This window comes from Mesoplodon bidens (genome assembly GCF_964165515.1).
Source record: "Mesoplodon bidens genome assembly, chromosome: 8".
NCBI lineage: Eukaryota > Metazoa > Chordata > Mammalia > Artiodactyla > Ziphiidae > Mesoplodon > Mesoplodon bidens.
This window is the reverse complement of record NC_138165.1, coordinates 113,370,261-113,396,652: the sequence shown is the minus strand read 5'-3', so window position 1 is coordinate 113,396,652 and position 26,392 is coordinate 113,370,261. Positions and strand designations below refer to the sequence as shown.

The 26,392-nt window shown below is 62.8% G+C and overlaps 3 protein-coding genes across 14 annotated transcripts in view; all 3 read right to left on the bottom strand.

The window, feature by feature from the left end:
• Positions 1-3,138, bottom strand: part of SNED1 (sushi, nidogen and EGF like domains 1) — a 90,433-nt gene extending 87,295 nt beyond the window's left edge. The window contains exon 1 of the mRNA XM_081242967.1: positions 2,622-3,138. Coding sequence (XP_081099093.1) covers positions 2,622-2,834 — 213 coding nt within the window. The 5' untranslated portion in view covers positions 2,835-3,138. The remainder of the gene's footprint in view (positions 1-2,621) is intronic.
• Positions 3,139-7,492: 4,354 nt separating this feature from the next.
• LOC308621348 (uncharacterized protein) lies at positions 7,493-13,940 on the bottom strand (the record flags this gene model as incomplete). The annotated part of the gene is made up of 4 exons (XM_081241770.1): positions 7,493-7,720; positions 8,780-8,958; positions 13,585-13,870; positions 13,932-13,940. 4 exons carry the CDS (start codon positions 13,938-13,940, stop codon positions 7,634-7,636), a joined length of 561 nt encoding a protein of 186 aa, XP_081097896.1. The 3' UTR covers positions 7,493-7,633.
• Positions 13,802-26,392, bottom strand: part of CROCC2 (ciliary rootlet coiled-coil, rootletin family member 2) — a 61,979-nt gene continuing 49,388 nt past the window's right edge. For 6 of the 12 annotated variants that reach the window (XM_081242469.1, XM_081242472.1, XM_081242473.1 and 3 more), the window contains 5 exons: positions 25,546-25,903; positions 25,135-25,259; positions 24,168-24,288; positions 23,304-23,399; positions 18,931-19,860 (listed from right to left, as the gene is read on the bottom strand). In XM_081242469.1, coding sequence (XP_081098595.1) covers positions 19,343-19,860; positions 23,304-23,399; positions 24,168-24,288; positions 25,135-25,259; positions 25,546-25,903 — 1,218 coding nt within the window. In that variant the 3' untranslated portion in view covers positions 18,931-19,342. Of the gene's footprint in view, positions 14,328-18,930; positions 19,975-23,303; positions 23,400-24,157; positions 24,289-25,134; positions 25,260-25,545; positions 25,904-26,392 lie in introns of those variants that run through there. The other 6 variants (XM_081242476.1, XM_081242475.1, XM_081242477.1 and 3 more) reach the window with 6 other exon arrangements.

Here is a 26,392-nt window from a genome sequence, read left to right as displayed (position 1 = left end):
ATCACCCCCGGCAGCTCAGCCTTGGAGACGCAGCCGGCAGACCCCGCACCCATGTCTCGGCCACTGCACCCTCGTAACAGACGTGTGGGCCCTCTCAGGGTGCCCGGCACCTTCGCAGACACCGCCCACCCGGCACGCCTCCCCCGAGGACGGAGCAGAGACGCTCCCTGAGGTGGCCAGTTGGGGGTCCAGGTGCCGAATAAACCAGGATCTGCCTCTGCAGCCCCCAGGCCCCACCCTTGGCGGGGGCTGCACCTGGGGGCTTCTGGGGGGAAACGGGGGCTCCTCACCACCGCTGGCCAGGCTCACGGCCTCTCAGTCCCCACGGCCGCCCCAAGCGGACGCTGCACCTCGGCCGGGCCTGCAGGCCACAGCACAGCTGCCGTCTCTACCTGTGACTTGTCCGGCTTTTTTCCCCTGCAAGAAAGTTCCCTCTCAGCTGCCGCGCTCCATGCCCACCAGCAGGGCCGGCCTGGTTTGTGTTCAGAAGGGACTCTCAACAGTTTTCAGAGCCTTACAAGTTACCACATATGGCTGCTACGGCGTGAGAAAGAAGCAAAACGATGGGGCTTTCTAGAAAGGGGGCCACCCCGCACGCGGCAGGACTGGGTCCTTGCCAGGGTCGACTCTGATCAGAAAGCACTGATCTTCACGCAGGGTCACGGCAAGGCCTTCATTCACTCACCCGTGTGTCCATTCACTCCACAAGCCTGCTCTTTGCCAGGCATCAGGCCGGGGACTAGGGTGCAGAGGCCGGGGCGGGGTGTCCAGCCCTGGAGGGTCCTTACTCGGCCGGATGCAGGCACCTGGGCTCGGGGCTGGCTGACGCCGCGCCCGGCTGGACAAGGGTCAGAGACAGGGGCATGCAGGGAAGCATCCTCTCAGCTGGGTGGGCTGGGCGGCACCGGTCTGACCCCCTTGCTTCGGAATAAATGCCTTCTCTTCTCTAACTGGCCTCACGTCTGACCCTCCGCCCCGCTCCCTCCTCGACCACAGAGCCCTGGCCATTATTTCAGGCAAGGTGTCCTGGGCCCTCAGGGTTTCCACAGTCTTTCCTACTGAGCAAAGAGAGGTGAAGTGGGCTCACTAAGTCCCCATGGGCAGGTGTTTGTCAGACAATAGCTTTTTTCAGGAAAGAGCTCTTATGGAGACGCAGGTTTTGCGAGGAACCACGTGCTGGTTTCGGGTGAAACCGTTTGCTTTGCGGGCACATCTCTCCACGTTAGAACCACGGCTCCCAGTTGCTTTGGCAGGGGTAGATGTCTTTGGTGAGGCTGTTAAGAGGGTCAGCCGTTTTAATAATGTTTTCACCTGTGACTTGGAGTGAGGAGGTTGAGCCTGGCCCGAACGCTCAAGGAGCATCTGGACAGAGCGCTCTGTTAAGACGGTGCCAACGGGAATTTTCCCCCTTCTAGGATGTACGGGCCTCCCCGGCTCTCGAAGACCCTCAGCACAGCTCTGCCCCCAGCCCCATACTTCCGGAGTCAGTCCTGCCCCTCTGTCCAAGTCCTGGCCCAGAGAAACTTGCACTGGGTGGCACCTCCAGAGAGAACGGCCGCCCCTCCCACCTCTGGCGGTGGAACGGCTGTGGTGGGAGGGTAGCTAGTGATGCTGGCAGCCGCGCTGGGGTCCAGTGGAGAGAGGCAGTGTTGATGGGGGAGGCGACAGGGCTGATGGGGGAGCTGGCAGTGCAGGCAGTGGTGCTGATGGGCGGTGGAGGGGGGAGGTGGCACTGGTGCTGGAAGTGACAGAGGGCGGGGCGATGGTGCTGGAGGTACAGGGTGCCAGCACTTTTCTAGGTGGGATCCAGGGGACAGCGCACGGTGCCCCCCAGTAAATGCTCGATGCAGCAATGAGGCGCGACATTGCATTCCCTCAGTGGCCCCGGGTCCCCCCGGGAGCGGTTCTGCTGTCCTTCAGCCTGAACTGTCCCCACTCTCCTGAGCTCCCTCTGGGAGTCCTGTTTGAAGGTCTGGGCCTGAGTGGCCAGACCCCAGGCTCAGGAGGAGAGGGAGAGGGAAAGGGCGGCTCAGAGAGGACCAGCTTGCTGAGTCTCCCACAGCACCCCTGAAAGTCTGGGCGCGTCCCAGCCTCCAGCAAGTGGGCCTCAGGTGTCAACTGGGGGCGGGCCCGTGTGGCCCTGAGAGGGGCTGAGACCTTGGCAGGCCAAGTGAGGAACTGAAGGCGCCAGGAGCCCCACTCGGGAAACTGAGGACCCAGGAAGCAGCCGCCTGCTGTCACTGCTGTCTGTGACGGAACCGGGACGGGGCGGGACGGGGCAGGCCTCCCCTCACCCCGCTGCGCTGGGCCCAGCAGGGGCAGACGGCTCAGTGCCCGCAGCCCAAGGCCCAGGCGGTCCGGCAGGGGCAGGGGCCAGGGCCGGGCGCGCCCCGCTCCACTCGCCAAGGTGGCCGGGCCGCAGCTCGGGCCCCCAACCCCGCCCGCCGCTCCCGCGGGCCGCTGTCCGGCCTTGGCCGCCGGAGGGAGGAAGCGCTGTCCTCATTCCACCTCTGGCCGCCACGGTGCCAAGCTGCTGGCGGCGGCGGCGGGACTCGGGGCGGCGGGCAGCGGCCGGGGCGCAGCACCCTCCCTGGCGCCCCCCGCGGGCTCGGGTTACTCACGTAGAGGCCGGAGTGCTCGGCGCCGAAGAACGGAAAGAGCACGGAGAGCGGCCGCAGCCCGGAGCCGCCGTCGTCCTGCTTGGGGGTGACGGCGTCGCCGCGCTCCGCGCCGAACGGGTAGAAGTCGGCGAGGGCCACCGCGCCGCGCACGCCGCGCGCCCCGAGCCCCAGGGCCGCAGCCAAGAGCAGCGTCCAGGTGGCGCCGCGCGGCATCGCCGGGGGTCGGCGGGCGGGGACGGAGCGGGGGACACAGCGGGACGGAACGGGGACAGAGAAGGACGGAGCAGGGGACACAGCGAAGACACAGCGGGGACGGACAGGCGACGAGGAGGGGCCGCAGGGGGACGGAGCGGGGCTTGCGGTCACCGCGGGGCAGGACCGAGGCCGCGGTCGGGAGTGGCCCGCAGGGCCGGCCGGCCGGGCGTGCGGGAAGCGCGGCCGCGCCGTGGGTGGACTTCGGAGTTCCGCTCCCGCTCGGCCGGGCCGCGCTCCGGTCGCCTCTCGCGGAGGAAGGCGCCGGGCGGGACCGCGTTCGGAGCCGGACCCGCCCCTGCGGCCGCGATTTAAATATCCAACCGGGCGGTCACTCGGGCCTGGGCGGGGCCGGGCCGGGCCATGCAAATTAGGCGGCTCTTAAAGCGCCAAGCGGGGCGGGAGGCTCAGCCCACGGCCCGCGCCCCCCGGAGGTGGCCTGGCCGGCGAGGAGAGGGCTTTGCGGGCGTGCCCTGCGGCCGGGGCCATCCTCCTCCTCCTCCGTGGGTCCCCAGCCGCCCGTGTGGGGCCGGCCCAGAGGAGGTGCCTTGTCCACAAAGCAGTTTCAGGACAGACCCTCAGGCCTGCGTGAGTTGTTGGGCCTGGGGGCAGGCTTCCTGGGTGTCCTTTCAGGCCCCTGTCCCCCGGGGGACCAGGTCACCCTCCTGCCAGCGTGTCGTCGGTCAGGGGCCACCCTGATGGAGCGGTGCTCGGATGAGCCCTTCTGGAAGTGGCCAGAGGCCAGCCTCATGCTGCCCACCCAGCTCTGAGGCTTGCCGTCTGGTTGTGAGGAGGACTCTGGCCTGGGCTACTTCAGGGCATTAAGCAAAGTTTCTGCCCTGCATGGCCACATCAGGAGAAATGCTGGGGGAGATGATTTGGGGGCCTAAGGAAACCTCACAGCAAGAGAAGTCTGGGGCTAACTCCCGGGTAAAGCAGCCTCCGTCGGGGAGGCTGGTCCACACCGGTCTGGGGGCAAGTGGACAGATGCCCCGTGGGTGGGAGCAGGCCATCGAGTGCCCACAACTCAGATTCTGTGTCTCCAGCCTGTGGCCATCGCAGCCCTTCTCTTGCCGCAGGAACTTGCCCTCAGAGTCAGACTCTGTTTGTCCTCCACAGGGGGCCAGCATCTGGCCACCTCTGGTCCCTAGGCCCAGAGCAGGGCCCGACCCCCGGGGCTCTCCACCCTCTCTGCTCTCAGGTGCTGGTGGGGGCTGATTCGTGAGGACAAGCCAAGCCTGGCACCCCGCTGGCTCAGATGCTGAGTGCGGAGGTGGGGGGAAGCTCTGAGCCAGGCTGCAGCACAGAGGTCAAATCATGGCCAAGGTCGGAGGAGGGGTGTGGCAGCCTCGCCCGCCTTGGACAGGGAGGGTCCGAGAGCCTCGCTGGCAAAGTCCGAGTGGGGTCAGGACACGGCCTCCCACAGTGCAGCCTGGAGGGCAGAGCTGCCAGCAGGCTGGTCACCTTGGTGGGAGCCCAGGAGGACGTGCTTTTCCATCTGTGGGTTTTCTGTGGGAACCTGGCAGCCCTCTGCCGTCTGTGCCGTGGGTTTGGGGCCCAGGGGAAATCCCTCTCCTGTTTGTTTCCTCGGGGGGGGGGGGGCAGGTGGCCCCTCCCTGACAGGAAGAAGGGGCAGGACTTCCCAGCTTGCACCAAGCCATGGTGGGGGGGGGTGAGGGGGGCAGTGGGTTGTCCAGGCTAACCTCTGACCCCCTCCTAGACTGGCCCACCTCCTGCAGGGGGTGGGAGGGGGCACACGCCCCGTCCTCCCCCCAGCTGCACTTTCGTCCTCTGGGTAGGCCACCTAGGCTGAGGAGGTCCCTCCGGGGCACTGCTGACCTCCTGAGCACATGCCTCAGGGGACCCTAGTAAAGGCTCTCTTCTGGGCTAAGTTTTGGGTCCACCTGGGGGCCTGTAGGGGGCAGGGCTGCCCCAGGGGCCCACGCCCTGGGCACACAGTGGTGCTCAGCAGGCAGACCTTGGGTCGCGAGCCCCAGCGAGGCTGTGCGTTTCCAGGCACAGGCCTGCTGACCCTCCATGGCCCTCTCCCTGGGCCATTTGCAGTCCCATTTGGGAGACTGGGGGTTAACAGGAGGCCCCACCATGCTGGGCATTACATTCAAACACACACACACACAACTCCACAGGCAAAAAAAAAATTTTTTTCCAGGTGCTAAAAATATTATCAGGAAATACTTTTCAGCAATGTGCTGTTTCAGGTTCCCCTCCAGACTCAAGGGTGCCTTTGTCTTGGCCACAGAAAGTCCACATTTATCAAAACCAAAATCGTTTTATCAAGCAGGCTCGTGTTCCGCGGCCAGGAAACCCGAGACTTCCCAGCAGGCCTGTGACATTTTAATTTAGGGCCTGAGTGTGTATGCAGTTTAGATGGGGAGCCCCGGAGCCGACATGGGGAAGCCCCAGGACCCCGTGCCGGCCAAGGTAGGGAGTGTCTCCCCCACCGAACCTGGCCTGGCCGGCGGGTCCCTGCAGGGCTGGGATGGGGGCTCCAGCAGGGCTGCTGGTGGTGGAGGCTGGCTGGCTGCACCCCCCTCCCACTCTCTCCTTCCCGCCCGCCCCGAGCACCTGGGGCTTCCACGTAGGTGAAACTTCAGGGAGACCCCTACCTGCTCCGGGAATGAGGTCAGGAGGTAACAGGGCCTGGAGGGGCAGGTAGGATCTGGCTCCTGCGGAGGCCCACCCGGTGTGGTCACTACACCATAAGGATGGATGGGGCCTTGGTGCAGCTGGTTCACTGCGGCAGAGATGAGGGGCCCTGGTTCAGGGTACACAGCTGTCCACATGTGGGTGTGGGCGACCATAAGACTCTCACACGGAAGCCACATGCTCACCATTGGAAATGTTTAAGAAAACAGCAGTTTATCTCCATCAGAAAAATCCTTTTTCCTAAGTATACAACTTTATGTTGAACAAGTAAAAACAGTGTCTCCTACATTGATTGAACTTTCATTGAAATATAAAAAATCTTACATCTCCTGGGAGCAGTCTGGGCAAGGAGGGTCCAGAAATCGCCAGCAAGAACATTGGTCAAATAGTGCGCGGCTCTCATGTCAATGTTGAGAAGTCTTTCCGACCCCTTTTGCATTTGGGGTGTATTCCTCTTTCATCTGTGCACATTTACTAGGCACCTCCTCTGTGCTGGAAGATTCAGTCCCAAAGGTGTGACGCTGAGACGCCAGTGGCCACCACAGAGAGGCATGTGTTGACACTTTCCAAGTGTCAATCTCCAGCTTCCGGGTCCTTCCTCCCCACCCACCAACCCTCAGGTCCTTCCTCCACGAGGGAGCTGCCCACCGGGTTGCGGGGTCGCCGGGTCGGGGAGGAAGGGAAGGGACTTGCCTACTAAATGCCAGGCCCTGAGCATCAGAGCTGTGGGTGTCTCACGACCCTACCCTTCCTGTCTGTACCAGGCTCTCCAATGGTGGGGGCAGCCGCTGCGTTGCTAACGGGCCGCTGAAAGCTGGCGAATAACTGGGTGGGAACACCACTGCTAACGCCTCCTTTGCCCAGAGCAGCGTTGTTAATGGGTCACCATGCTCTTCCCCTCTGAGTCTGGGCTAAACTTCAGAATCCTTCTCAACACAGCCACCAATAATCAGGCAGAGCTGACAGGCAGAATGAAACCGATTTTTTTTGCAGTTCACAACATACGGCAACTCTGTTACTAGGTTCAGTCCGAAAGGAAGGCCTGACAGGACAGCCTGTTTTAAGTGCGGGATCGTGACTGGAATGGGTGGGCTCCAGGAGCTTTGGCCCTTCTCACCCCCGTGAGTCCTGGAGGAGGAGGTGCTTGGTGGGGGTGGCGGCTAGCACCTGTGGACGCAGGAATTTCCTGGGCTGGCTGGTGCCCCGCAGATGTTGTAAACACGTCACTTACAAAACAAAAGAGGCCATTTGGAGAGGAAACGAATCATTCTGACCAGAGTTCACGGGGGAAAAGAGAAAATGCTAACAGGTGAACCAGGCATCAGCCTAAGATGGCTGCCTCGGTCTCCGTGGCAACCGGGGCTGGATTCCCGCAGGAATTTCCCCCGAGTTTATAGGCTGGGAAAGTGGGCGGTTCTCTAACAACTTTAACGTTTACACCCTGATGCCTCTCAGGGGCAGTGAGTCACCGGGAAGCGGGGGCGGGGGCGGGGGCGGGGAGCACGGGGGTGGGGTGGGGACTGGGCTCTGAGTCACGTGCAGCCACCTGCCGCTGCGACGGCCCTGCAGCTCCTGTATGCGGAGGTCCGGCCGCCTCTGTGCGCAGGGATGTGGTAGCTGGGCCCTGCCGGACATTATGTTTTTGGCTCCAGTTGGTGGAAATGTGTTCCACGTGTTTCCCCATGTTTACAGAGCTGAGGGCACGGAATGCAGCCCGTGGCTGCGGAAGCTGGCCTGCTGGGGCCTGGCCGCCGGGGTCTGGCCGGGCCAGCACATCCACAGCGGTGCCAGGGCCGATGCCGGCCGCGGGAGGCTCCGTGCGGCCGGGGCGGGGCGCGTCGGAGAGCAGCGGCCCTGGAGCTCGGGCCACGCCAGCCGGAGGCGGGGGTCCCAAGGGCTGGGGGAGCTCTGTGGTCAGGGGATCAGAGGGTGCCCACTGACTCCTGGCGCGGGTGGTGGCTTTCCCGGCCCGGTGCCCCTCGAGCTTGGCCCCCCGGCTGAGCAGCACGAGGCGTCGCTTCCCCAGCAGCGGTTCTGCTGCCGCGCTGCTCGGGGCAGTGGCAGCCGGGCCACCCAGGGGTCGGGAGCCGGGCTCACTTCTCGGCCCGGAAGGCCTGGCCGAGGCGGGCTCGTCGCCGCTGCTGCACTTCCTGGTCCCGCGGCTCCTTCAGGCTGGCCACCTGGGGACAGGGCAGGAGCTCAGGCGGGCGGGCGGGCGGGCGTGCCCCGTGGCCGAGCTCCGTGACCGGAAGGGCTTGGAGGCCGCGGCCCACGGCTCCCAAGGCGGGCGGTGTGCGTGGAGAGAAACCCCGGCAGACAGACTCACCAGAGGCCAGACGGGGCGTGCAGTGTCCCACCTCTGATCAGGGTCACCCACCCGTGGGCTCTTAGGGACTGGGGTGACCACCACTCACAGCGGGTGGGCCTCCTTCCACTCAGCCATGAACTTACTCAGAATGATGAGGAAATCATGCTCCTGGGCTTATAAAGTGAGCAAACGTGGCTTGGAGGGTCAGGGACACTAACTCAGGGTGTCAGGGGGCCGTCACTTTATGTCTCTGGGTCTCAGTTCCCTCCTCTGTTCCCTCATCAAGCAGCTCCCCTGAGGCAGAGAGCTCGGAGCCCGCGGGGCAGCCCCGGCTGGCATGTCTGTGTATGTGCGCGTGCACGTGTGTGTCTGTGTGGGTGTGGGTGTGCGCGCATGCACATGTGTGTGTGTCTGTGTGCGTGTCTGCATGCACGTTTGTATCTGTGTGCGCGCACATGCACGTGTGTGTCTGTGTGTGTCTGTGTGTGCACATGCATGTGTGTTCGGGGGTGTGGTCAGCACAGGCACACGCTCAAGGCTCTGTCCTGCTTTGTTACTGCCCCGTCCCCCCGTACGCTGCTGCCCCCATCCCTGACTCTGCAGGGCAGTGCAGGGGCCACCGCCACTAGGACTGCCATGCGCCAGGCACTACCTGGACATTTCACACTCAGCAACCACCGGCTGAGGGACTGTCCTCACCCCTCTTTATGGGGGGGCGATGGCGGCACGGAGAGTGTGGTGACCCGCCCCGGAATCCCCCTCCACCCCTCAGTGAGGTGTGGGAGTGACGGAGGGTAGTGTGGGGTCCCCTGGGAATGGCCTGGAGCCCACTGGGCAGTAGCGCTGCTGGAGGACCTCGGGCTGGGGCCAGGCGGGGGCAGGGACCCTCCCCTCCCTCTGCACCCCCGCCGGACACTGGGTCCCCGCCCACCTGCTTCTCCAGCACCTTCACCCGCTGCCGGTGGGTCCTCTCTCGGGACGCCAGGGCCTGTGCAGCCTGTACATGGGCCCCGTGCAGCCGCTCGGCCTCCATCGCCAGGTCTCCCTGGTGCTGGGTGGCCAGCTTCTGGAGCCGCTGGGCATAGGCCTGCTCCAGCTCCGCCTCTGGACCTAGGGGAGACCCCAGGCACCTCACTGTGGCCTGCCCACCCAGGGCTGCGCAGAGTCCCGGGGCAGGCACGTCCAGCCCTCCCCTGGGGACCGCCAGTTGGCCCGGCTGCCCTCTGCTGGGGCCCGGGGCCTGGCCAGGACCGGAAGGTGAGCGGAGGGTTTCGTAAACACATTCGGCCCCCAGGCCTTGTCTGCTCCGGAGCCCCACCCGCTGGCCGGCAAGGTGAGCCTTACATCTGTTTTAATGGCATGCTAGTTTCCTCTTGGCTGGACCGGGGGTCCCAGAGGCATCGCAGGCTGATTCTTGCCCCCACCCCCCCTTGCCAATTCCTTGTCTTGCGATAGAGGGTCCGTCCAGTTGTGAAAGGGGGATACCCCAGAACACACAGGAGCAGCCCCTGGACCTGCCTGTAGGCCTGCCTGGCCCTGTGTTTCCCACACTCCTCCCTCTTCTGGTCCATGCACTGGCTCACGGTCCCCTGATGGTACCCCCACTCCCACGGGGCCCATGGAGCCCTGAGACCTGAGGTGTCGCCCTGGTGGACCCCTTTGTTGTCTGGGGCTGCGTCTCAGCACCTGTTCTGTGTAGGAGTGGTCCAGCCTGCCCTTCCCATCCGGGCGTGTATATATGTGTGTCCAAGCGCACGCACATGAGACAGAAGCACTGGGACCCACACTCACCTGGACACCCCCAGCCCCGGGCCCCGGCCCACTCCCAAGACTGGGGTGCATGGAGCCCAGCTGGTTTTGCCTCAGGGCCCTGTCTGCCTCCTGGTGCAGGCAGGTATGTTCCAGCGGCTCCTTCTCGGCCCCTGCCCTCGTGTTGTCCAATTCCCTCCTCAGCTCTGTCTGCAAGAGCAGAACCTGCCACGGTCTCTGGCAGGGGTGTGAGCTCAGGCCAGCCTTGTCCCTGGAGAGCACGTGGGGTGCCCCCGGGAAGGGCTCTGGAGCCCCTGAGAGCTGGCTGGGTCGGGGGAGGGAGCTCCCTGGCCAGGATGCCCAGTGGCCTGGGCCGTCCAGTGTGTGGGGCTGCTGTGAGAGTGAGGGGGGACCACCAGTCACGTTGCTGTCCTGCTTTGGACCAGCTGCATCTCCTGGTACCTCCAGGCCCTTGCAGCGCTGCTCCCAGCCTCAGGGAGCCTCTGCTCGCTGCATCCCGGCACCCCTGCACCTCAGCACCTGCAGCCGGCTCACAGGCCCCAACCACTCCCTGACCAGGTCCCAGCCAGCCTGTGTCCTCTGCGTCCCTGTCCCCACAGTCCGTCTTCCTTGGAACTGCCCGCTGCTTGAGCACAGCCCCCTTCCTGGCCCCCATCCTCACCACGCAGGCACAGGATTAGGGGGAAGAACTGGGGATGAATGCTGGGTGACCAATGGAACAAACATTCTTCGTAGGAAGGTTTGGGGGCTCCTTTTTGCCCCCTTGTGGATGGTCCCTTTGGAGGAAGGAACTGACACTCAGGGCAGGCCTGGCCCGTCAGCCACTGGGGCAGGATGGGAATCTGGGCCCCAAACCAGACCCCTCCACTTCCCCGGCTCTGGGCCGGGTGGGGCATTGGTCAGAGGGCCAGCCCCAGCCGCTGGAGGCCCAGGCCTGTCCTCGCTTCGGAGCCCTCTCGACCTGCCCACTCGCCCTCAGGTTGGACAGGGCCTGGTCTCTCGGGGGGCCCTGGGACATGGAGGATCAGTCTTGAGCACAAAGTGACGGGGGCAGTGGCCAGAGTGTTACAGAAGTAGGGGATCCTTTCTTCTTCAGGACTGAGGAAAACAAAGGGCGCCCCTCCACTGAGGAAGGAAGTCCTGTTTCTTTAAAAATCCAGTTACACTCCTGGACGTGCATGTTAAAAAGAGAAGAGAAAAGTGAAATCCAAAGTAAATAAACGGCCGCATCCGGGTTTCCCCTCCTGAGACACCAATAAAGGGTTTATGGGTTTTCGGGCCCCTCACAGCTGACCTCCTGGAACTCATTAGCTGTTCCTCCCCTCCCCCATCTGGGCTCCAGGGACCCACGGTTGGCTCTGCTGCCCGGGGCAGTGCCATCTCGGCCTCCCAGCCCCCAGGCCCCCTACCCCAAGTGGCCACGGGAGCCCTCGGCTTCCCCAGCTTGGCACTAGGCCTGCTGCCCTTCGGGAGAAGCTGCAGGGTCCTGGTGACCATGCCCGGCTGGACAACCCTTCTTTATGAGAGGGCAGGTGGCCTTGTGTGGACAAGCTGGCCGCTGTCTCTCAGTGACTGTCCTGATCTGCTGGCCTCTGTGCCTCTGTCCTGACCCCATTTCTGTCCCCGGGGTCCCTGCCTTCCATGGCCACCCCACTGACCCGGCCACTTCCCTCTGGAAAGCCATCCTGTCCCCGAGCCCACCTAGCTGGACAGGTGTCCCCATGTGCTTGGGGACACGTGACCCGGGTGGCCGCTCTCCTGTGGAGGCTCCAGGCCGGGCAGCTCCTCACCGGGCGGGGCCTCGCTGTCCTCCCTCGGGGTGCGTTGGTCAGTCTGCTCTGGAGCCTGCCCTCCGCGTTGGGGGGGCCGCCGTCACCCGCGGCGGGGACCGCACTGTTCCTAGTTCTGCACGCTGCTCCTGACACGGTGAGACCCCTCTCCTGCCCCTGCGGTGGCCGGTGGCCTCTGCCTCTTCTCGGCCCTGGGCCTGTCCTTTTCACTCCTTGCTGGTGTCCGCACGCAGCCCCTGCCGGCATCTTTGTCCCCAGAGCCTGAGAGCCCTGGGCAATGTCACCTCACCACTCGTCCCCGCGGCCACGACTGTGTGCCGGCGAGGCCAAGCCTGGCCCCTGTGGTGCCCGGGCTGCACTGCCCAGACAAACCCCACCCCCGCACAGAGCCATTCTGCGCAGGACCTGGCAGCCAGATGGCACAGTGACAAGCTCAGGGATCCACTGGGCCTGAGGTGGCCCCTGCAAAGTCCATGGGCTGAGCCCTGTAACACGGACCCTCCACCTCCCTCTGAGACGCCCTGGCTGGCACTGCCGCCTGGACTTGCCGTGAGGGACGAACCCTCCCTTCTTGGCCCAGTTCCCTTTACACAGGTGAGCCCAGGCTGGCGGGGTCCGCCCACACCTCCGCCCAGGGCCAGTGTTGCGGGCGAGGGACAGCAGCTGTACCGGGTCATCCATGCCCTGCCGGCAGGGCCGTGTCCCTGTGCCTGCACATGAGTCCAGCTCCCGGCACCAGGGGACAGGCAGCGAGACCTCTGCCCAGGTGTGCTCACACAGCCTCCGGCCACCACCTGCCAGGCCGCCCGGGCAGCAGGACCCAACCATGCCCTCGCCCCAGAGAGGCCTTGGGAAGGCTGCCCTGCTCTGGGGTCCTGGACTGAGCCCCTAGCTCTCCCCACTGCCAGGACTCCTGCTTCCCCCCCCCGCTCAGGTGGGGACACTGAGCCTGAAGGGACAGGTGCCTCGGGTGCCTGGTCACCAGCCCAGTGCAGGCTTTCCACCTACTGCCCGATGGTCTGTCTTCCCTCTGGACTCCCTGTCCTGCCCACCCCTGGGGGTGCTGAGAGGGCATCAGAATCCCAGGCCCAAAGCCCAGCCGCGCACTCCGCCGGGGTCAGCTGGATGGGCTGTGCCTGTTCCTACAGGGCAGAGGCAGGACATCCAGGTCAAGGGAGCTGCCTCTCAGGCCACGTGACCTGGGAGATCCCTGCACACGGCAGGCCTGCCGGGTGGGTCCACAGAGCCATAGCTGGGGTTGGGGCCTGGGTGACATTCTGCCTGGTTCCAAGAACGCCATTTCCTTTCACTAGCCTCAGTTTCCCCATCAGTTAACCTGGGCCCCAGGAAGATTCTCTGGTGATCCCAACCCCTGATTTCAACCCAAATACCTCCACTTGGGCCCGTTTCATACGTGGAGATGGTCCGTTCACTCCTGGGGACGGTTCAGCTGTCAGAGTCACTGGCCAGCGGCCCCTGGGCCTCCCGGCCTTTCTCATCCTTTCTGCCCGCCTCTGGGCCGGCCCATGCCCTGTCCTGTCCTGCATTCATTCAGCCTCTTTGGTTGGTTCCCTGTCTTGCACCCCAGCCCGTGTTGGGTCTGAAAGGGTGACGAGACAGGGCTTCCGGCGCTCTTCCTGGTCTCTGTTGTGCGGGCCTACACCTACCCTCCCATTGCCCCCACCTGCAGGGCACCCCCTGAGCCTTGGCCATCTCCACCACGGACAGGGGAATCTGGGTTCCAGAGGCGGGCAGTGTGGCAATGCCACACAGCTCCAGGCAGGACTGGTGCTCAAACACTGGGAACAACGCCGCGGGTGTGTGTGTGTGTGTGTGTGCCTGTGTGTGTTTGCCATGACCTGTGATCCTCCCCCGAGGAGAGCAGAGGTAGAGTTGGGGTAACATCACCAGAGGGCTGTGGAGGTCCACAGGGTGACCTGCCAACGCCAGGCTGACCCTGAGCTTGGAGGCGGGTGGACAGGCCCAGGGCGGGCATACTCCCCACTGGCAGGTTGAGACACAGAAGCCCACCCAAGCCCGTGCCTCCCTGGCCCCCCAGCCCCTGCCTGGACGCCCGCAAGGCCCTCCCCATTCCCCGCCTCCCCACCCCCACCTCTCCAGGGACCACCCTTCCACCCCACCCCCCTCTTCCGGGACCATCCACGGATCCGGGTACCTGGGCCCGGTGCACCGCGAGCTCCCCCTGCAGGCGGGCCGCCCGGGGCGCAGCGCGGCCGCTCCTCCCGCAGGACACGCCTCTCCGCGCCTTGCGCCCGCCGCCCGCTCCCTGCGCCGCCTCCGCTCCCTGCGCCGCCTCCGCTCCCTGCGCCGCCGCCGCCGCCGCCGCCGCCGCCGCCGCCGCCGCCGCCGCCGCAGCGCGTGGGCTGGTCGCTCCGGCCTGAGGCTGAGCCCCCGGCTCGGCTGATTATTTTTCCCGGAGCTGCGTGTCCACAGTCCACCCTCTGTCGTAGGGGCGCCCGCAGTGGAGCAGGAAACCCGGGAGAGAGGCCTTGGGGCTCTGACTCCCTGCATGCCCCTCCTGCCTCGGTTTCCCCTCTGTCAGCTGGGGATTGGACGCGTCTGGGTGACTCCAGGCCTGACACCTGCCTCCAGCGTCTCCCTGGACTTCCCTTTACACGGAGGGAGCGATTCCTAAAGGGAAGGCAGGGCCCTGCCCCCCGGGGCCCCTCACCTGCCGCAGGGCCTCCCGCGCCTGCGCTCCAGGGGGGCGACTTTCTCCTCTAGCAGCGCCCCCTCTGGGCCAGGCCCTGCCTGTGCCTCCTGCTCTCGTCCAGGGCCTGGTGCCACGTGTCCAGGTGCTTCTGGGGGAGGGTGGCACAGGCCGTCTGGAAGCACGGCCGGGGGTGTGCTGTAGGTGAGGCTGTGGCACCTGGCGTCTGCCCAGACCACGTGCAGGGGCTGGGAAGTAAAGAAGCAAGAACAGGTTGAGTGCCGTGTGCACGGATCGGGCAGTTTCCGATGTAACCACGGGCGGGGTGGGAGGGGTCCTAGAAGCAGGCCTTGTTGGCCCGGCGGCGTGGGCAAACGTGGGTTCTCCGCTGTGGTCAGAGTGGCTCAGAAGACACATCCATTTTCCCTGCCCTGCTTCCAGCCCTTGGAAGAAAGACCGCGACAGTCCCCCCAAGTCCTCCCAAGCTCCCGGGGCGGGTGGGGCTCAGCCCCCACACCCTCCACCTGCAGCCTTCTTCCTCTGTGCCCACCTCGTACCGCCGTGACTCAGGCCTCTCCACCCCTACTGCCTGAGCCCGGAGTGCTGCCCGCCGCCTTCCTGGCCTCGCAGCCCGGCCACCCGCCTCCCCCGCTGCGCGGCCCCCTCCCTGTCACCCCTCCTCTCTGAGCCTTCGCGAGGACAGCGCCTGTGGTGTCCCCGGGCTGGAGCTGGCGCGCAGTGGGGCCTGGGGATTCTCGGGAGCGCACGGATGCCGTCCTGCCTGCGAGTGTCCGGTGGGGAGGAGGTGGTGGTGACCTTTGGAACAGAGCAGCCTGGAAAATCAGGAGCCGCGTCCACCCCATTGCGGGGGCTGGGCGGGAGGGCGGAGGAAGGCAAGCTGGGGGCCCCGGGATTGTCCACACGGAGCCTGCGGCGGCTTGGGCTCAAGAGGCCAAGAAGTGGAAGAACGTGCCACGGAATGGAGAGGTAGCCTGAGGGCTGCGTGGCGGGTGAGGGGCAGATAGTGCCCCGAGGGCTCCCAGGCTTGGACTGCACGCGGGGTGTTCAGAGCCCACTTGCTGGGATGGGAAGGAGGGTGTGGGAGCACGTTGAGGGGTCTCCCGGGGTCACTGCGCCGGGGGCAGTGTCACAGGACCAAGTGGCTATGGAGGCCCTGGCACCGAAGGCCAGGGGGAGGGGAGGAGGGGGAGAGAAGGGGTCCAGGCCAAGTGGACTTCAGAGCAGAGAGAAGAGGAGGCGGGGCCCAGGGAGGACCAGAGAGCTGGCGGAGATCAGAGGGAGAGGTCGGGCCCCTGTTCGGAAAGCTCCAGAGGCTCGGGTAGACATGGACCCCAAGAGCACCCTTTGGAAGGGACCAAAGTTGCTGGTGATCTGTGTGTCTGTGTGTGTCCCGGGAGGTTGCGGTGCTGATGGTCTGGGAGGGGCAGCCCTTCCAGAAACCTGGCTGGGGGAGGGGAGATGGGGCCAGCAGAGAGGGGAGGGGGTGTGGGTTGTGGCGGGCAAGAGGTGCTTATTTAGGAAGAGGGAGACTGGGTCTAGAGCCAGAGCGGGAACGCCTGAAAGCACAGGGACCCCCGAGGACCAGCCCAGGCTCAGCCCTCAAGTTTCCGGGTCTCGGCCAGCAAACACGCGTCATTCACGAGGACGCAGCAGTTGTGTCCTGGGAGCCGTGTGTCTAAGGGGGCTTTGCATCCATCTCCCACTGCGTTTTCACTAAATACAAGAGGAGGACTGGCTCAGATGAGGAGGGGAAGCAACCGGGCATCCCCCGTCCCAGGCTGGGTGAGGCCGGGACAGGTGCCGTGACCCTGTAGGAACTTTTTTTGGTCTGTCAGTTTAGAAAGTTAAAGGAAAGGAAAGAGAGCAATGCTTGTACCTAAAATTGAGGTTTCACCCTTCTTTACAATTTTGGAAATTATAGTTTTCTGTTTGTACACATTTTCCAGTAGAAAAGCAGAAGTTTCCTTCAAATATGGCTTAAATATTTCATGGTATTTTAAAGAGGCTCCAAACCACTCCTGTGAAGCATTGTGCTCCTCTTGTAGTGACTCAACGTTTATGGAATTCAAATGAACCATAATAATTGAACGGGGCACCCTTTATGAACATCTCCCTTTGCCCCACTGAGTCAGTCTCATTGCTGGCTTGCTTTGGTTCTGAGCCTTGATCCTGAATGGGGGGCGGCTGGCTGTGCACACGTCACAAGCCTGCACTCAGCGCGGGGGTTCAGCTACCTCAGCGCACAAGGCTTGACCGCGGGCTGCTGCGGCTCCACCCCGGGCCTGGGGAAGGAGGCAGTGCTTGGCACCTGCCCTTGGACCAGCCCCCAGCCTTGGTTTCCCCCTCTGCGGACGGGTGTGATGTGATCTCACAGCGTTTTCATCGGAAGCAAGAGAAGGACGGGCGGGAGAAGACCTGTGAGGACTGCCCCTCCCCTCCTCCCCCCAACCCCCGTATGGGGGCTGCTGTAAACTGGGGGTCTGTAGAGGCTGGAAATGCCTCAGGCACTAGCACAGCAGGCAGAGGTAACGTTCTGCACCCTGCCTGTTGCACAAGAGCAGAACCTGCCGCCAACCCAAGAGCGTCCTTCGGAGTTCGGGTCCTCAGCCTTTTCATCCACTGGCGACAACGCATCGATTTGTTCATCGGCTGGCAAGTGTCCAGTGTGGGTGAGCGCTGGGCAGCAGTGCACGGCCGCCTGGCCCTGCCCTCTGGAGCCTCACGAGCCCTCGGGCCGGTCACAGGACAGAACTAGCTCTGGGAAGTGCTTATATTTATAAGGGGCCCAAGCCCCTTACTTCACACAGTGGGCCTCAGTGGCCCAGACAGGAGGCTGGGGTCTGGTGCCGGTTAGGGATAGCTGGAAACTTCTGGACTCTGCCCTGTCCTGCTTGCCTCTTTGTCCACCTTTGTGCCAACCCCTGCTGCTTTGACCACGCTGCTGTTACAGTCAGTATTACTATTTCAAAATTTTCTTAGAAAATCTCAAACATCTATTCTTCCCTGTAAACTCTGCAATCAGCTTGTCCAGTTTCCCTCCAAACATACCACAAACAAATAGACAAAACCGAACCAAGAAAGCAAACAACTGACAACCAAGAGACAACCGACAAACCAGGAACATAAGCAAAGATCCATCCAGAAGCTGATCAAAAGATTATAACTCCCCCAAAGCCAGCCCTCTCTCCAGTAAGACAAGACACAGCAACAGGAAGAGGCACAAACGTTTAGTTATTCTTCTAAATAACCTTTGAATTAAAGAAGAAATAAAAACGGAAACTCCTAGAGAATTGGTAAGAAAGGAAAAGAATTCATATTAAAAACCTTTGGGGGGGGCTTCCCTGATGGCGCAGTGGTTAAGAATCCATCTGCCAATGCAGGGGACACGGGTTTGAGCCCTGGTCTCGGAAGATCCCACATGCTGTGGAGCAACTAAGCCCGTGTGCCACAACTACTGAGCCTGTGTTCTAGAGCCTGCAAGCCACAACTACTGAGCCCACCTGCCACAACTACTGAAGCCCATGCACCAAGAGCCAGTGCTTTGCAACAAGAGAAGCCACCACAGTGAGAAGTCCGCACACCGCAACAAAGAGTAGCCCCCACTTGCCGCAACTAGAGAAAAGCCCGAGCGCAGAAACGAAGACCCAATGCAGCCAAAAATAAATAAAACAACAACAACAAAAACCTATGGGGGCACATACCAAACCACAATGAGGGAAAACACAATAACACTGAATGCTTTTACTATTGAAAGAGTAAGCCCAAACATAACTACATCACTTATGCAATTGAAGAAATCAGAAATATTACAACAACAAAAAAGAGTATGTTAATAGGGATAAAAGCTGAAACGAATAAACTAGATGAAAAGGAGAAAAGAGATAAAAGTTGATTCTTTAAAAAGACCAATAAAACAGATGCACTGTTGGCAAGTTAAAGAGAGACAAATAAAGATCTCCAACATCAGGGACAGAAACAGATCTAATTATAGATATAAATAAGATCTAACTACAGGTGTAAAAATAAAAAATGGCTACCAAATATAAGAGCGCGTTCCTGGCAACGCATTTAAACATATGAGATGGGTGACTTCCAAATGTCAAAAACTGACCCCAGAAGAGATAGAAAAACTCAAAGAGACAGCGAGGGAAAAGCTGGGATAGGCAATGAAAATGTATTACTTAAGATGACAGGAGGGGCGGAGCGTGTGCAGGTAGGTTCAATGTAACCTTTCAAGAAGGCTTAACTCTGAGGCTATTTCGATGATCCCAGGTAGTAGAAAGAGATGGAAAGTTCACCAATTCCTTTTATGAAGATAAAATACTCTTAACACACAAAAAGATCTGACAAGTATGGTGCCCTAAAGGAACACAGACATTCTTGAGCAAGTATCAGGAATGCACTCCAGCCACAGCGCACCCAGAAGGCCGAGCGGCTCCCCACTTCGCTTCTAGAACCTGGACTGAAGCTGGATTTGGGCCCTGGGGGGTGAGCTCTCTGGGGAGGAGGGGAGGGTGTGCGATGGAGTGTGAGGTGCTGGTGGACGCTGTGAGCCCCTCTGAGCCATCGAGGCTGTGACCTGGCGCCAGTCCGAGGACAGCCTCGGGCGGTCTCTCCCAGTGGGCGGGCGCCAGGCCCCCCGCCGCGCCTCGCGCTGGCTCAGGCCCCACCAGCTGCCTGCAGGCCCCCCGGGGGCTGTGTTCGCGCGTGTCCTAACCTTGGGGCTCGGTTCTGCATTGTTGATCTATTGAATTCCCAGGGTAGCCCTGGAAACAGGGAGGGATTTGCTCTCAAACAAGAATCTTACTGTTTGCATAGCACAGCCTACCATTTAATTAGAAAAATATGTTTTTAATTAACTTTCTCTTGACAAACACATTGGCTTATGTGAAACGAGGGAAAAATCCAGTCCATGAGAGTGAAAGATGTTGTCAGATGCAAGCCTTGCTCTAGCTCACGCTGGCTGCCTGCAGCCCGGCCTGGACGTGGTGCAGGCAGTGGGCGGCAGGCAGTGTGGCCACGTATCCTGAGCCCACAGCGGGCTGGAAACGCTGCCGCCTGGATTGGCTGTGAGTGGAGAGTGCCCGGGGCCTCCGGTGACTGAGGTGTGTCTGAACCCCCTCCCGGGCGCCCACTGCAATGACCAACAGGTTACAAAAATAGGGGAAGACTTTCCTCAGCTGGAGACCAGGGACTTTGCGGGTTCCCGGAAGATGGAGAGCAGCACATGGAGGGAAGGGGCCTACAAATAGGATGATTGCGAATTGCCAGAATTCTTAGAACAATTGGACAAACGATGGATAGATTGTAGCACACACACTTTGCTGAACACTTGATCGAGCAGAAGAATGAACAGGGGTAGAGAATATGTGAACAACATCCAGCAGAGCCGTCTGCGCCCCGTGTGGAGACCCCACATAGGTACCTCAGAGGCTGGGGCTGGAGGGGACAGTGGGCGTGTGGAGGGGAGGCCTCCAGGGATGAGGGTCACAGTGGGTGAGGTACCAGGAAGGCCCCCACCCCCCTGGCAGGCAAGTGCCAGGGGGAGGAGCCTGAGGACAACCCCGCAGCTCTGCCCTGAGGTCGGGGCCCTCACCCTCCCTATTCCTGGAACAGAAAAGTTCTGGTGGGGACTCAGTGCTGTCTCTGCTGTTGCTCCCCACGTCTCCCCTTGGACTCTTCCTCTCTGCCTTCCCTTGGGGCTTGAAACATCTGGCCAGAGACGCATGAAGCCCCTGAGAGGTTCCTCTGTACCCCCAACTGGGAATAAGACCAGACCCTTCTCAAAAGGAGGAAGAAGAATCACTACATGAGTCGCACGCGGTCAACTGTGATTCAGGAGAGCAGTCGGTCCACGGAATCTGATCTGAGGGTCTCGAATCAAAAAGAGAACAGAGTTATTGCAAGAAAGGGGAATCGTGTCAGAAAACGGTAACTGATGTTCTCGAGAAGTGAGCCCAGGGGGGAGCCAGAGGGCGAAGCATCTGTGGTGAAAACACCAGCGCCAGCCCGGGGCCGTGGGGTGGCAGGGAGAGCAGGCAGAGCGGCTAAGCCCACGGAGACCCTAAGTCCTCCCAGACTTGGTGGGAGACGTGATGAGAAGGTGAAGTTCGAGGTCAGCGAGGAGGGCAGGGCCCAGAGTGCAGGGTGGGCGGCTGAGAGTTGCAGGGAGTGGGGGGAGGGGAAGAGACGGTTTCGAAGTGGAAAGAAGTGGTATAAACTGAAGGTAGATTTGATCCTCACGCGGAGCGGGCTCCCCACGCGCGGGCCAAACATTTCGAAGATCAACGGGCCCTCTGGCTCCCACTCCGGAAGGAGCAGCTCCAGTAACCTAAAACACCCTCACATTTCTTGACACCGTCTGACACTGAGGTCAGAGGGCAAACAACGCGCCTGAAATCTAAGGAAAAACAGGCCCCGCTCAGAAGAGGTGGGACGTGAGCCTGACTCAGGGAGCCATCTGTGCTCATGAAGAGCTCAGCTGCCGTGTTTAACAGAACCCAACTGTGAAGGGCTGCATCCTGAGATGGCCCGTGACCTTCGGCCGGTGTTGTCCCACGAGTACGTGAGGTTATTGGCGAAGGGATTTGCAGCTGTATTTAAGGCTCTGCCCATTGGCTCTGAGTTCACCCAAGGGGAGGGTACCCAGGTGGGTGGGCCTAGTCCCTTATAGGGCCATAGGCCGGGGCAGCGGCCAGCGGCGGGGCAGCCTATGAGAAGGCGTCCAGAAGACAGCTGGGAAACGGGACCTAGTTCCGCGGCTGCAAGGGGACGCTTCCTGGAGCCTCAGGAGGGTGGACCCAGCCTCCCAAGTGTGGGAGCCCGGAGGGAGCCCAGCCCCGCAGGCAGGCCAGTGGGACTTCTGGCCAAGGACAGGGGCTCACACGTGGAGTGAAGTCAACCGTCCACGGTGACTCGCAGCTGGGCTGTCAGAAAGGAGAATGCCGGCGGGGGCTGCTGTGAGCATAAAGCCCCCATCTCGGCAGACACGGGCAGGGGGTGGGGTGGGGTTCAGACTCAGGGGCCAGCTCTTCAGGGACCCCGCCTGGGCGCTGAGGAGAAAGAAGGGGGTGGGGCAGGTCTGGAGGAGGGGAGCCCTCAGAGCAGAGCAGAGCCAGGGCACAGGTGCAGAACCCTGTGGCTGGGGGTGGCCGTGGGAGGTCCCTGAGCTCAGGTGACACACACATTCTCTTCACACTTAACACCGAATATTAGGGGAAAACGCTTCAATTGTTGTAACAATCCCCCTCCCCCCCGAGCGGTGACCAAGAGACCGGACAAGGGATGACACCAGGATGCAGACACTGGAGGGAAGGGGTGGGCAGATGACCCCACAGTGAAAGGACAAAAAGGAAGTCGTGAGGAGTCGTTAAAGGGGCAGGTGTCTCGTCAGCGATGGAAGAAAAGCAGAGCATAAGTTATCACAAAACTTGTAAGTGGGGCAAATTCTCCTGCGAAAGGGAAAGACTCTAAAGTAGGATTGTAACCAAAGCCAGGCTGATGACACGATGGCCGAAAACCTACAGAGCAAAGTGCAGAGGCCAGGGTCAGGAGATGGTGGGGACACTGCCAGCGTTGGGCAGTGTAGAATTCAAGACAAATAGCACGGAGCAGGGCACAGAGGCCTCCAGACCAGTAAGCAAACGTTAGAGAGAGCGTGTCAGAGAGATCTAGAAGTTACAGACCCTTAGAGATAAAAGGAGACATTGCCCCAAAAAACTGTCTTGGGAAAATTCCACACATGATTCTTAGCTTCGATAAATCCAGGAGACAGAATCAAGGTGGAATATTTGAATGATGTAAAGGTTGGTTTAAGAGGTATACTTCAAAACGTGTAACCTGCAAACAGGAAACACTATTTTCAAGTGCGCATGGAACACATACATGTGGACATACGTGTAAAATGGAACACAGCCTGGCCCCGCCTCCCCTGCTTCCTCAGACCCCACACTTCCTGGGCATCTCCCAAGCCCCCAGCAAGGCACCTGGGCCCTGGGACTGAGCCCTCCGAGCCTCTCCGCAGCAGCTGCAGCCACTGGGGCCTTTGAAACAGAAATCTCCTCTCAGCTCACCAATGTTTTCCAGGCTGAGTTCCTTCTCTGCTCTCTGCCCATCACCTGCAGGAGGCCCCTCCTCAGAGGCTCCTGGCCTAGCGGGCACCTGGGACCCAGGCCCCTGCCACCAGGCTCCAGGCCGAGCCCCGCATGGAGCAAGTCAGCGCAGGCTTGGCGTCCGCACCTGCCCTCTGAGGGGAGGCCTGCCTGCCGGCTGCCCCTGGGACCCTACAGGCCTCGCCCGGCTCACTGCTGTGCTGACCTGCAAGGCCATCTCTCCAGGTCCCTCCTCGCAAGGCACTGGGAGGGGGTGGCCTGGACCCGAACCCGTGTCCTCCTCAGCCCCTCCACTCTGCTGTCTCTGTCACCCTCGTCTGTTCAGCATGGGGCCGGGGGGCCCGATTCCCTGACACCTGGGGGTGACCGCCTCTGGGGCCTGTACCCCCTGAGCCAGGTGCGCTGTTCTTGGCGCTCTGAGGCCCTCAAGCAGCCACAGTGGCCCAGACCCAGCTGAGCCCTGGCGCTGTCCTGCCGAGCGATCTTAGCACAGTCCAGGGCTCCTTGGACTCGTGGGCCTGGGTGGGGTGCAGTGAGGGGGATCCGGGCCAGCCCCCGTCCACCCAGGCCTGGCTCCCACCCCAGGCCCAGATCCTCACCTGAAAACTTCACCCCGGTGGCCGCCTTCACACCCCAAAGGCCAGCACGTGGTATATTTACCCAAGTCCACCCTGTGCAACCTCCTTCCATGTGTGAGTGTCATAGAAGAAAATGCGGTCCCGCGGCGGCAGACATATGACCCCACACATCTGGAGAGTTCCAAAGCTAGGCCAGTGCCACCCTATGCCTGCCGCCAAAAGCACAGACCTGGGAGGCCGGGGGTCTGCCCCCGACTCGGCCCCTCGCCGACTGTGCCACCAGGGCCAAGCCGCTCCCTGCTCAGGACTCAGTGTCTGCAAATCTGTAAAATAAAGGCTGGGACCACTGCAAAGACGGCTCTGCCAGGGTGGCCCTGACGAGCTCTGTGGGGGCCCGATGACCGGGGGCCACCTGTGCAGCCATGCCGCTGCCCACAGGGACCTGGAACACGCCCTCCCCCAGAAGCCTTCCTCCCCACCCCGCCCCCTGCCCCGGGGTGTGACGTGCGCCCACCTGGAGCCTCTGCTCTTCCGCGCCTCGGGGGCACCTCCTCCTGCAGGGCCCGCGCAGCCTGTGAGCCGCTCAGCTCCCCCTCCGCCTGGCGCCGGCCTGTGGGGCAAGCGGGGCAGCTCACCTGGCTCCCAAGTTCTGTGGGGCTGCCTCCCGGGGAGGGCCCCTCCCATTGCACAGGCTGGAAAACTGAGGCTTGGTGAGTTTAAGTGACCAGCACCTGGATGGTAGGGGCTGGAGAGGCCCCCCTCTGAAAATTCCCTGCCCTTCCCGTCCTGCCTCAAAGTCAAGGTCCCCGGGGGCAGGTCTGGGGTGCCAGCTCCCTCTGCCTGGACTCCAGGCCCCTCCCCCCACCCCTTCCTTCTCTCCTGCTGGCTTTGCTCCCGGACATCCCTCCCTTGGACTCCGTGCCAGGCCCGGGCCTGCCTCCTGGGCAGACCCAGGAGTGGGGGAAGGGGGACAGAAAGGAGGTGGGGTGACCAGCAGGGCAGGGGGCCTCCCTCTGAGGAGCTGACGTGGGCCGAGGACCTGGTGGGGGAAGAGGGCCCGGGCGGCAGGCACAGCCAGTGCAGATGCCCAGAGGTGGGACTGCAGGAGGCCGGCGTGGCGGAGGAGCTGGGGGCCAGGTCGGGGCGGGCCTTGGAGGCCTCTGGACTTTACTGCCTTGTGACGGGGAAGCCACGGCTGAGAAAGACCCACCAGCTGCCAGGTGCTGGGGCACCTCGGGGTGGGGGGCGAACTGGTTCCGGGGTCTGGCCCCGTGGCCTGAGCCCGAGCAGCTCCCGGGACGGACCCTCGTGGTGCCAGGAGGTGGGCTCTGGGGGCCCTTGCAGTGGTGCCCAGGGCAGGGTGGGGAAGGACGGCTACCTTCCTCTGCCTCGGCCAGCGCCCTCTGCAGCTGCCCCGCGTGGCTCTGGGCTCGGGCACGCTCGCTCTCGGCCTTGCTCAGCCGGCTGCTCAGCCTCCCCGCCTGGCAGCGCCAGGCATCCTGGGCGGGAGAACCAAGGTCAAGGGGCAGCTGGTGGGCGTGGGTTGGTGAAGGGCCAAGTACTGGGCTAGAGGGTCGGGTGGGGCAGCTCATGGCTGCTCGGGTGGGACAGGGCGGTGGGTGGCTGGGCTGGCCTGCGGGTGCAGGGAGGGGGGCACCGAGGGCTGGAGTGGCGGCTGGGCTCCCGTGTCCAGCTGTGCGGGATGGACACAGAGCGGGGCAACAGGGCCTGCAGGGGCACAGGAGCCGGCCGGTAGGTGGGGTCAGGGTGACCTGCAGGGACGGCCCCCCACCGGAATCTGGGCCTGTGTGGGGCTGGAGCCCGTCCCCGGGGCTGGCACTGGTCGGGCGGGGTGGGGGTGGGCGGTGGAAGGGGAACAGGTGTCCGTGGAGGACCCCGGGCCAGGGCCCGGTCACTGTCAGTCTGTCTTTTCCCACCCTCGCCCCTTCGAGTCTGGCGAATCTGGCGGGGGCAGCTCATGGACTGCCCTGCGGGATCCCTGGGGCAGCAGGGTGGGGTCACTGGGGCACTCTAGGGGGGACCGGGCCAGCCCCTGGGTTGGTTCTTCAGAGGACAGGCACTGCTGCCTGGTCTGAGGATGGAAGGCAGCCCTGGACAATGGGGCAGCTGTGTTTCGAGGGATGCTGATATTTATTGGTGTTTATCCCTCAGGGTCCTGCCAGGGTCTCAGTGGATCCAGGACGGACAGACAGAAGGACAGCAGACCGAGCGAGCGTCTCCTCGCCGCCTCCTGGAGCCTCCAGGACGGGTCCTCCCCGCCCCCCTTCCCGCTCCCGCCGGGCATCCCGCTGCTTCTGCACCAAGTCCCCCAGGTCGTCCCTCACCGAGGCCACGGCCCCCTCTGTGCTGCAATCTCCCGGGGCAGGCGAGGGCCATCGGAGCGGCGAGCGGGACCGGCCGGGGGCGCTGGCACTCCGCCGCCCAGGGGAACCCTGGGTGCCCTCTGAGCCTGCAAGACAGTGATGCCTGAGATAGCGTGGCAGGGATGCGGTGACAGACACGCAGGTGCCCTGTCCCCCTTTCTCTCTCCCGTCCCCGGCCATGGGGAGCCTGGGGAGAGGCACAGGGCTCAGGCCCCCGCTTCTCTCCTGCTGGCTCTGATCCCAGACATTCCTCCTTTGCATTTCTAACCCTAACCTGGACCCGAGGATCATGAGCCCTAGGGGGCGGGGAATGCCCCAGGAGGGTGACTCAGCTGGGACAGGAGCCTGCCTGAAGCCACGGAGGACACTGACCTTTGGCAGGGGAGATGGGCCGCTCAGGGGAGGCCACGGGGCTCTGTCCCCGGAGCCCCAGGCCCAGGCGGAGCGTGGACCACAGCCGGCCCAGCTGGGCCTCCACCTCCCGCCGGGCGCCCTCAGCCTGGGCCACCTCCTGCTGCAGGCTGCCGACCCGCTGGCAGGCCCTATCCAGGCGAGCCTGGAGGCCATCGGCCGTGCCGCTGGCCTGCTGCAGCTTCCTGGTGACGCTGTGCAGCTCGGCCCGGAGGGCCTGCTCGGCACCCCAGCTCTCGCAGAGGCGCTCCTCCGGCTGCTTCTCCCGGGCCTCGGCCCTGGTTTCCGCTTCCGCCAGCGCCCGCTGCAGCCTCAGGACCTGGGGGAGGGACTCGGGGGCTCCAGACCCACCTGCCCTATGAAGACTCCCCAGCCCTCTTGGTCTTACCCTCTCCTCAGCATGTCACAGCTAGGGGGCCCTGGACCTGCTTCCCACCCCCTGTCGGACTATGGGGACACCTGAGCCCAGGTGGGGAGGGACACCCCAGAACAATGCAGCAGGTCCTGGCAGGATTAGAGCCCACTGGCAGCCACACAACCCTGGCCAGATGGGGCGATGGCCCCAGGCTGTCCCCTCCTTGGCCTCCGTGGGGCAAGCCCCAGGCAGACCCTGTTCGCGGCCTGACTTGTGCCCCCATCCCCTGGGATGGTCCCTCCGTGGACTCAGGCAAGGTGCCCTCTGAATACTCATGAGTGAATGGGGGATAAACGGAGATGCCACAGCCCCTCAGGAAGTGCCCAGGCTGGGGTGGAGACCGCCAGTCCCCCAGCTTGAGGCCCCGCGCCTGCCAGACGGGAAGCCCTGGGC